Source organism: Protobothrops mucrosquamatus, unplaced genomic scaffold (assembly GCF_001527695.2).
Source record: "Protobothrops mucrosquamatus isolate PMUCROS unplaced genomic scaffold, P.Mucros_1.0 scaffold2847, whole genome shotgun sequence".
In the NCBI taxonomy this organism is placed as follows: Eukaryota; Metazoa; Chordata; class Lepidosauria; order Squamata; family Viperidae; genus Protobothrops; species Protobothrops mucrosquamatus.
Window position 1 is genome coordinate 53,898 of NW_015388877.1, and position 10,641 is coordinate 64,538.

The 10,641-nt window shown below is 40.7% G+C and overlaps 1 protein-coding gene across 1 annotated transcript in view; it reads right to left on the minus strand.

Annotated features, from left to right (window-relative positions):
• Positions 1–10,641, minus strand: part of LOC107296510 (fatty acyl-CoA reductase 1-like) — a 139,512-nt gene that overhangs the window by 5,367 nt on the left and 123,504 nt on the right. The window contains exons 2-7 of the mRNA XM_015825864.1: positions 8,950–9,173; positions 7,514–7,689; positions 5,387–5,566; positions 4,766–4,943; positions 1,854–1,898; positions 310–428 (exon numbers count right to left, since the gene is read on the minus strand). Coding sequence (XP_015681350.1) covers positions 310–428; positions 1,854–1,898; positions 4,766–4,943; positions 5,387–5,566; positions 7,514–7,689; positions 8,950–9,173 — 922 coding nt within the window. The remainder of the gene's footprint in view (positions 1–309; positions 429–1,853; positions 1,899–4,765; positions 4,944–5,386; positions 5,567–7,513; positions 7,690–8,949; positions 9,174–10,641) is intronic.

The following is a 10,641-nucleotide window of genomic DNA, read 5'->3' on the forward strand; positions in this document are numbered from 1 at the left end:
AAGAAGAAGAAGAAGAAGAAGAAGAAGAAGAAGAAGAAGAAGAAGAAGAAGAAGAAGAAGAAGAAGAAGAAGAAGAAGAAGAAGAAGAAGAAGAAGAAGAAGAAGAAGAAGAAGAAGAAGAAGAAGAAGAAGAAGAAGAAGAAGAAGAAGAAGAAGAAGAAGAAGAAGAAGAAAGAAGAAAAAAAATAGCTTCTCATCCAAAAAGCTTCATCAGTCGGGACTGAATGGGGGGGAGGAGAATGGAAGGATTGTATTTCTTTGCAGTCATCTGGTCATTAGTACTCTCTCTGAGAGCTGTTGAGGTCCTACCTGTGAACTGCAGTGTGCCAGCCAGCAGTGATGATTAAGTTGATAGCTAAGTCTACTGGGATAATATCAGCTGTTGCCGCCAGATTGCATTTTACAGACCGTAAAATCCCTTTTGCAGCCTAGAAATAAAGCAATTAATTAACCTATATCACTTGACTCCCTTATTTAGCATAGAATTTATGTAGTCCAGAACAACTAGATACAAGGACAATTATCTATTTCCTAATCCACTTACGACTATAACTTTGTTGCTTGTATCTTACGATTTATATTATCTTATTTAGTATCCTAGAATGATTTATGTTGATGGATTATTTGAATATTCTAGGACAGTGATGGCAAACCGTTTAGAGACCCAGTGCCCAAACTGCAACCCAAAGCCCACTTATTTATCACCGGGTACCAGGTGGGCGTGGCCCCTGGGTAGGCAGGGCTGTGGTGGTCATGGCAGATTGGGTGGGTGTGGTCAAGGTGGGCATGGCCACCTCAATGTTTCTCATGGGGAGGGATGCCTGTGGGGGGTCGGGAGGGTTGGGGGACATCCAGGGGGTCTCTGGCAGGTGGGGCGGTAGGCAGGAGGCTCGTCCTGCGGGGTGAGGTGAGGCAGGGCGAGGGTGCCATTGCCATGGGGCAAGACAAGGATCGGGGTGGCTGCTGCCTGACACCATTGGCCCCCGCACACAGGGGCCAGCGAACACATGGGGGCCGAAGTGTCCGTCAGCAGCCACAGCCTGCTGGCCCCTCAACTGGTGCACTCTGGGGCTCCACAGCCCGTCGCCAGCAATTCAAAGAAGCCGCCTCTGAGCTGGATGGATGGCCAACAGTTGAGGAGGTAATGCAATGGGTCGTGCCCAGAAAAGGAGAGCATGCAAGGCCAGGAGGGATGGGGTGGGGAAGAGGGAAACCTGCTGTGCCGGGATGCATCCGGCCACGTGGGACCTCGGCGAGTTAGCAGGCGGCTGGTTGAAGAGGGACAGTTGCCATCTCCGGGGCATGGTGCATGTGCTCACAGAGAGGGTTCTGAGTGCCGCCTCTGGCACCCGTGCCATAGATTCGCCACCACTGTTCTATGACTATCACTAAGTGTTGTATCTTGTGGTTTATGATGAAGGTATTTTTACGATGACTATGATCATGATTTATCACCTATAGCTTTATGTACACGGAGAGCTTCTGCACCGGAGACAAATTCCTTGTATGTCCAATCACACTGGGCCAATAAAGAATTCTATATTCTATATAGTCCAAGATTTGAATTCTGTAACAGCTGAAGGGGATAAGATAAGTTCTCCTGAACTGAATTGGGAAGAAAACCTCTGCCCACCCCAGAATCTGGCCTTCCACTGCTGTGATGTGAGCATTGTGGTGCCTTCCTGTCACAATTGTCAGGAAAGCCGAAAGCTCTTGAACTTGCTCGGAATGTGTCACGCTGCTTCTTGATCAGCCTGGACTTTGCTCTGCCCTGATCTCTTCAGCTGGACTTCACACTTTGTCTTTTCCCCTGAGTCTGAGAAGACCCACGTCCTATTTTCATCTTTACCTACCGCAACCAGGAGGCCACTTACGCCGTTGAAGTTGTCAACCCAGCCCTGAGAAACAAAACATAGGAGAACAATTGTTGTGAAGCATGAGGCATGTGTTACGTTAAGATTATGCACAGCTTATTTTTGGCTGGCTAACGGGGTCAGACATCCTCAAGGCTGAAAATTGAGTCTCTCATGCAGAATTTTGCTGTTCAGAGATTGATTGAGCAAATAGCACTAGGACTTACATTTATCTACCACTTCACAGTGCTTTACAGCTCTCTCTAAGCGGTTTACAGAGTCAGCCTATTGCCCCCCAACAATCTGGGTCCTCATTTTACCGACCTCGGAAGGATGGAAGGCTGAGTCAACCGTGAACCTGTCAGGATCAAACTGCCGGCAGCCAGGAGTCAGCACAATTAGCCTGCAGACTCAAAAACAGCAACTTTGAGAGGGACCTTGGAGTCCTAGTGGACGATCACTTGACCATGAGCCAGCAATGTGCAGCAGCAGGCAAAAAAAGCTAATGCAACCCTGGGTTGCATAAACAGAGGCATTGAATCAAGATCACGTGAAGTATTATTACCGCTTTATAAAACCCTAGTGAGACCACACCTGGAATACTGCAGCCAATTTTGGTCACCATATCACAAAAATGATGTTGAGAGCTTGGAAAAAATTCAGAGAAGAGCAACTAAGATGATCCAAGGCCTGGAGATCAAAACATATGAAGAACAGCTGCAGGACCTGGGTTTGGCTAGTCTAAAACAAAGAAGAAATAGGGGAGACATGATAGCAGTGTTCCAGTATTTGAGGGGCTGCCACAATGAAGAGGGGGTCATGTTATTCACCAGAGCACCAGAGGGAAGGACGAGAAACAACGGTTGGAAACTAATCAAGGAGAGAAGCAACCTAGAATTAAGGAGAAACTTCCTAACAGTGAGGACAATTAACCAGTGGAACAGCTGGCCTCCAGAAATCGTGGGTGCTCCCTCACTAGATGTTTTTAAGAAGAAACTAGACAGTCACTTGTCTGAGATGGCATAGGTTCTCCTGCTTGAGCAGGGGCTGGACTAAAACACCTGCAAGGTCCATTCCAGCTCTATTCTATTCTATTCTATTCTATTCTATTCTATTCTATTCTACTGCACTCCAGCCACTGTGCCAGCACGGCTCTTATGTTACAAATGTTACAAACAAGATACTAATGCTTTTTAAGAGCTAGCAAACAAGAAAGTATGTAAAACGGTGGTAACACGAAGACATGAACCCTGCCCGAACTTTGAAAACTAATACGGAGGATACCCGTTTTGTTTCTCCTGGAATTTTGATCAAGAGACACAAATCTCAAGCTAGGTGTATCTCCTGTGGAACAGAAAAGAAAAAAAGACAGACCCTTCTTGACCAAAACCTGAATTTCGCAGACATTCGTTCTGTTTGTCCAGAACTCTCCATACAAATTGTACGGAGAGACTGTTGATAGTCAGACTGGAAGATGGGAGAGTTATTTTCCCCTGCTTTTCTGGGTGAGGCTGCTGGGTCTTACACAAGAATGTGTGGGAAGCCTATTGGTCAAAGGAACTGGTTTCCTAGACCTGAATTGTTATGGCATGTTTGGTTCTTGTTGCATACTAATCAACAAGTATTAATTAATAATCTTTTAGGCTGAGTGGCTGTGAAGCACGTGAAAGGAAAAAGGCCGACATGACTGGGCGTCACTGTGGCTTTAGCCATAAACTGCAAGAAGAAATGGTTTCCTATTACCTTCTCTTCTGCATTTACTATTCACATAATCGGCCACGTTTCTACTTAAAAGAGTCCTTGAGGCACCCAACCCAATACTGTAGATCATTCTGAGAAATCTCGGTGTAGTTTGGGGAGTATAGTTTGAGAGATGCTCAATATGTAGCCCCAGATGTGAGTTTCCATAAAGGGATGTTCTATTGTTGTAATGAATTTGAAGGGCTCGACTCTAAACAAGGGATTTGATCGTGTTTAGACCTGTGCCTCTTTGTGTTGTTTGTCTGTTTTTCAATGTTGTTTATCTGTTTTTCAACATCATTTATCTGTTTTTTTAATTTTCAATGTGTTGTTTGTCTGCTTTTCAACATCGTTTGTCTGTTTTTTTAATGTTTCAGTGTGTTGTTTGTCTGTTTTTCAACGTCGTTTGTCTGTTTTTCAATGTTTCAATGTGTTGTTTGTCTGTTTTTCAACGTTGTTTGTCTGTTTTTCAATGTTTCAATGTGTTTGTCTGTTTTTCAACGTTTGTCTGTTTTTTAATGTTTCAATGTGTTGTTTGTTTTTCAACGTTTATCTGTTTTTTAATGTTTCAATGTGTCGTTTGTTTTTCAACATTTCAATGCGTTTGTCTGTTTTTCAACGTCATTTGTCTGTTTTTCAATGTTTCAATGTGTTTGTCTGTTTTTCAACGTCATTTGTCTGTTTTTCAATGTTTCAATGTGTTTGTCTGTTTTTCAACGTTTGTCTGTTTTTTAATGTTTCAATGTGTCGTTTTTTTTCAACGTTTCAATGTTGTTTGTCTGGTTTTCAATGTTTCAATGTGTTGTTTGTCTGTTTTTCAACATCATTTGTCTGTTTTTTAATGTTTCAATGTGTTGTCTGTCTGTTTTTCAATGTCATTTGTCTGTTTTTCAATGTTTCAATGTGTCCATAAAATTAATTTAACCCTTCAGAGTGAAGTCCACCTGGCTGACATTTTCTTGGATCCGTGTAACCTCATGGCCTCCTGACCATGAGATTCCATGATAGATTCTCATCCATGAACCCAGGTTCAATTCATAATGGCTTCCCTCTTTTCTTCCAAAAGCATGAGAAGGGCATTCTTATTTAGATCCATTAGGGAATGGGTCTAAATCAACCCTTTTACTACATGTTGGATGAGAACCAAGCCCTAGAATAAGAAGCATACTTACTGGGAAGGGCTCCTGCCAGCTAGCTCCCACGATGGAAGGTCTGATGATGGCAACATTTAAGTCTCCTTTCTCCTGCTGGATCAGATGCTCAGTTAGAGCTTTGGAGAAGGTGTAGGTGTTAGGCCAGTCCCCAATCAAATTGGGGGTGATCGCTTCAATGAGGGACTCATCCATCCACCTAACAGATTTTTAAAAAAAATAAAAACAAAAGATATCCATGGAGGAAATTAAACTTGAACCATAGTCCTCATATATTTTCATATGCATGTCCTTGGAAAAGTTAAAGTTTTATGTACATGGCAGGTCTTCCTAAAACATCCTTCCTTCCTTCCTTCCTTCCATCCATACAACTATCCATCCATCCTTTCATCCTTCTGCATGAGTCTCGCCCATCTCATCATTGTTTACCAAGAGGAAAACAGAACATTGGTTCAAAAAAGATTGCAAAATAGATTCTTCCCGCAGTGCATCTACTCTACACAAGCCTTGCACACTCCTGGAATGTGCCACCAATCCTTTCTCTCACTTGGAAGGAAGTTGCATTGGACGAGACAACATGGATCCCTTCCAACATGCTTGCAAATACATCGCAAAGGAGGGAGGGTTGTTTCCATTACTTACGCCATCATGTCCAAAAGCTTCTTTGGCTCCACAGGGACAGGATAGAAGACCTCCTCTATGTGTCTCCGGTTACAGTTTGAGTAGGCCGTGGAAACATGGATGAGGGCTTCAAGGTTCTTCATCTGGTGGGCCAGCCTGAGGAGCTGCTGGGTGCCCAAGACGTTCAGGAGAAGGGCATCTCTGCTCGAGGAAGCACAAAAAGCTAGGATGAGGTCCAGCTGGTGTGGGAGCAGGTCCAAACCAATCCTTTTGGGTCTCCCAAGAGCTACCTCAGGACCTTCAGGACATCTTGATGGAAAGATGTCTCATGTAGGGTGGAGAAGACCACAGGTTGTAGTCTACATCACCTTATGAGAGGTCTCTGCTAGTAGAATCAGAAATGACCATCACTTGGTTGAATTTACAAATTAGTTGACAAGTAGAACTGGAAATGACCATCACTTGGTTGAATTTACAAATTAGTTGACAAATAAACATCACAGCATCGCCAACAGTGGAGACCAAACTCCACCCAGTTCCTGGTCCATTTGCTTTTTGACAATGGGAGAATCAGAGCTTCTCTCCTTGTTCCTAAAGAACATATCTTTTATTTCTATTTATTTGGAGGCTGCCTATGGGCAAAACTGGAATTAAAGCCCTTTGAACTTCCAGCATTGTGTCCATTCATTTAAGTAGGTTCAAAGAACTGAAGAATAAAATATCGGCAATGTCCTTTTTTTCATGTTCTCTAAAGGGTATCAGATCAAATCCGTTTTCAGATGAAACGTTGCTCTATATTTTTTTTCTTTAAAAAACAAAAATGTCTTGGGAAAGAATCTGAGGGTTGACGCAAAGCAGCAATAGGCAAACAGTGGCCAGCAAATTCCACGTTGTAATAGTACTAATTTCCCAAGAAACCAGCTGTCTCATTTTTGGCAGAATATTTTTTTTAAAAAAAATAAAATCAAAGAATTTGGTTGGAAAGAAAGTGGGAATTTTTCCATTCCCAGGTTCCAAACCTTATCCAGATGCCTGGAACAGTTTCAAATCAGATTTTGCCAAAACCAGGCCACCCTGTTGCCAAATTTTGCCAACATAATATCAGAGAACTTCAATGCTAAGCTTTAAAAGGATGGAAATGGATTTGGTTTGCCTCCCAAGTGCTCCTGCTCCACTTCCCATTACTTAGATGGGAAATAGCGTCTTTCCTTAAAACCCCCACGAAACCAATAAGCCCAAAAAATATTTTTAGGGGACAGTCCCTATCATTTCAGAAAACACACTTAAGTAACCTAGTACTTTCTTTTTTAATGATATGAGAAATATAAAAATGTTGGGATGATTTATACAAGGGAAATGTTTTAGATACTCAAATGTAATGGATTTTGAGAGATTTCAATTAATAAGAATGTTCTGAATAGCTCTAAAAGATTAGCTGTGGATTTATTAGATGGAATACTTAAAGATTAAATATTGGTTTGAATAGGGTTAAAAAGAATAGAAAAAAATTGGATATAGATGTATTTTAGCTTAATAGGGACATGTTTTTCAAGTAGTATATTATTTACTTCTTTTTTTCTTCTTTTTCTTTTTTTTTGTTTTAAGATATGAGAAATGTAAAATGGTTGGGATGGTTTGTATGAGGAAAAAGACTTAAATACTTAAGCGTAATTAACTCTAAGAAAATCTTAACAGATAAAAATGTTTTCGAACATTGTGGGGAAAATAAATTTAAATAAGAACTTTAAAAACAGGATATATGATAAGGTGATTAAGATGATTACTCAGAAAAGAAACTTCACATTGATGTGGTTGTTACTTATAGAAATACTAGAAAAATGTTTATATTCAATTGTTCATCTATTAAAATAGTAGAAGGGCCCTTTGCAACTTTGTTGTTCTATTCTATTCTGCTCTGCTCTACTCTACTCTACTCTGCTCTACTCTACTCTACTCTACTCTACTCTACTCTATTCTATTCTATTCTATTCTATTCTTCATTCCATTATTCTATTCTATTCTACTCTACTCTACTCTACTCTACTCTACTCTACTCTACTCTACTCTACTCTACTCTACTCTACTCTATTCTATTCTCGATTGGGGCTGGATGGCAAGAAACCCAAGGAGAGAGCATGGAGAACTTACTTCAGGGGCTCATCAAATCGAACCGTTGCAGCACAATGGAAGATCACGTTGACCTCAGAAATCAGCTCCTCCAGGTCTTCAGAAGAGATGGCCAGATTTGGCTTGGTGAACTCAGCACTGATGGGCTTAACCTTCTCATGGAAACGGGGCCATTCTTCACGGACTCTGTCAAACACCTGGAGTTCAAGAGACAATATTCACTTTGAAAAGAAGAAGAAAAAATGATCCAGGTTCCTAAGCTGATAGAGCCAAAATGACTGTTGGGCAGACTTTTCAAAAAATTAAAAATTCCATTCCATTCCATTCCACTATTCTATTCTATTCTATTCTATTCTATTCTATTCTANTCTATTCTATTCTACTCTACTCTATTCTATTCTATTCTATTCTACTCCACTCTACTCCACTCCATTCCATTCTATTCTATTCTATTCTATTCTATTCCATAATATTCTATTCTATTCTATTCTATTCTATTCTATTCTATTCTATTCTATTCTATTCTATTCTATTCTATTCCATTCCATTCCATTCCATTCCATTCCATTCCTATTCTGTTTCATTCCCATTCTTTATTCTATTCTATTCTATTCTATTCTATTCTATTCCATTCCATTCCATTTTATTCCATTCCATTCCATTCCTATTCTGTTTCATTCCCATTCTTTATTCTATTCTATTCTTATTCTATTCTATTCTATTCTATTCTATTCTATTCTATTCTATTCTACTCTACTCTATTCTATTCTATTCTATTCTACTCCACTCTACTCCACTCCATTCCATTCCATTCCATTCCATTCCATTCCATTCCATTCCATTCTATTCTATTCTATTCTATTCTATTCTATTCCATAATATTCTATTCTATTCTATTCCATTCCATTCCATTCCATTCCTATTCTGTTTCATTCCCATTCTTTATTCTATTCTATTCTATTCTATTCTATTCTATTTTATTCTATTCTATTCCATTCCATTCCATTTTATTCCATTCCATTCCATTCCTATTCTGTTTCATTCCCATTCTTTATTCTATTCTATTCTTATTCTATTCTATTCTATTCTATTCTATTCTATTCTATTCTATTCTATTCTATTCTATTCTATTCCATTCCATTCCATTCCATTCCTATTCTGTTTCATTCCCATTCTTTATTCTATTCTATTCTATTCTATTCTATTCTATTCTATTCTATTCTATTCTATTCTATTCTATTCTTATTAATGTTGTAATTAGTTAGGTGCTTTTTATTTTCTTTGTGACTGTGGACTTGATTAAGGTGGCCTAGAAATGTGTGTAAGTAATAAAATGCACAAATCTCATATTTGTCTCTCTGGGATTAAGACCACATATGCTTCCTCACCACAGCAGCGAACCTATGGCACAACTCTACCAGCTGCTCCTAGTTTCTCTCCACCTTTGTGTTCCCTACCTTGCATTTCAGCAGATGCTCCACTCGAGTCTGCATGGAACGTCCACCTTTCGGTCTCACACACACGTAGATGGTTTTCACATCGTGGCAGGAACGGAGAAGCTTCTCGACCAGGACTTTGCCCATAAATCCCGTGGCTCCTGTAACGAGGACCGACTTCCCACTGTAGTAAGCGCCAACCAAAGACGTGGTGTCCTTCATTTCCAAGCTCTTGGTGGCAGGATCTGGCAGGAAGGCACATCAAAGCACACAGTTCAGTCTTCAAAGCTTATGGGACAACCTTTGAAACGGTCCTACGGTCTGTAGCCCGTCGGTAGTCCGCTAAATCGTGTCTCTTCTGACTGCAAAAGTAAGGGCTGGCCCTTTGAGGCATAACTTGTGTTTATCAAAGATGCTTAACCCTTTTGAACATGCCCACCTGTTTAAGCAGAGAGTCCTACCAAGAAGTAGTCCATCCTTCTTGTGTGAATGTAAGAGTCGGAAAATTGAAACCTTCACGTTCCCAGAAGTACTTGCCTATATGTAATATATGGACACCATCATAAATTAATACATAGCCGTGTTCCAGTATTTGGGGGGCTGCCACAAGGCAGAAGGGGGCTAGATTGCTCACCAAAGCACCAGATGGAAGGACGAGAAGCAACGGATAGAAACTAAGCAAGGAGAGAAGCACCCTGGAATTAAGGAGAAACTTCCTGATGGTGAGGACAGTCAACCAGTGGAACATCTTGCCTCCAGAAGTTGTGGATGCTCCATCACTGGAGGCTTTTAAGAAGAGACTGGACAGTCACTTGTCTGAAACAGTATAAGTTCTCCTGCTTGAGCAGGGGGCTGGACTAGAAGACCTCCAAGGACCCTTCCATCTCTATTCTATTTTAATATATCTCGGAGATCAAAGTTACTTTAATCTCATACCAGTATTATAGATAGATTAGAAGCAAACCAAACCTAGGTATAAATTTAGATCAACTTGGTGCTCTCCCAATGCCTGGCTTGATCAAGATAGACTTCCACATCAACATTGGGTTTCTACAGATTGAGGTAGCCCTAGGGTTAGCTCTAACCAGTGGTGGGATTCAGTTGGTTCACACCACTTTGGCAGAACCGGTAGCTAATTCTTTGTTGCCCAGGCACAGAATGGATTTCTGGAAGCGGCATCCACACAGAGAACCAGCTGTTCCCATATCTGAATCCCAGCATTGGCTCTAATCTTAACCGTAACCCCACCATTCAACTGTGAGTTACAAATATTCTCTTTAAGCCCTCTTCATTTAACAGATTCCATATTTCTCATTGTACGTTGCCACTACGCATTCATCAAATAATGGCCAGAACGTTTCATCAAGTGATACTCCACTGAGCTAAGGCTGCCCCAATTACTAACTTGAAACTACAGCTCAGCATGCTTTCAGTGGTGGACTTCCTAAATACTTTATACTTGTTAAATGGCCCGTGTGTATGTATGTATGTATGTATGTATGTATATACCCTGCGTAATTCCATATTAAAACAGTGAAAAACACACGAGCACCAGGGAATGTGGTAAAAAATTTGGTTTAATGTTAAAATTACTAAAACTACTAATAAAACCAATTAAAACGCCTAGCTTTCGTCAGCTATCTGCTGACGTCCTCAGGGCTCAAAATGTCAGTCCATGGGAGTTGCTTTTATAACTTGACTAGCGTGTGCGCA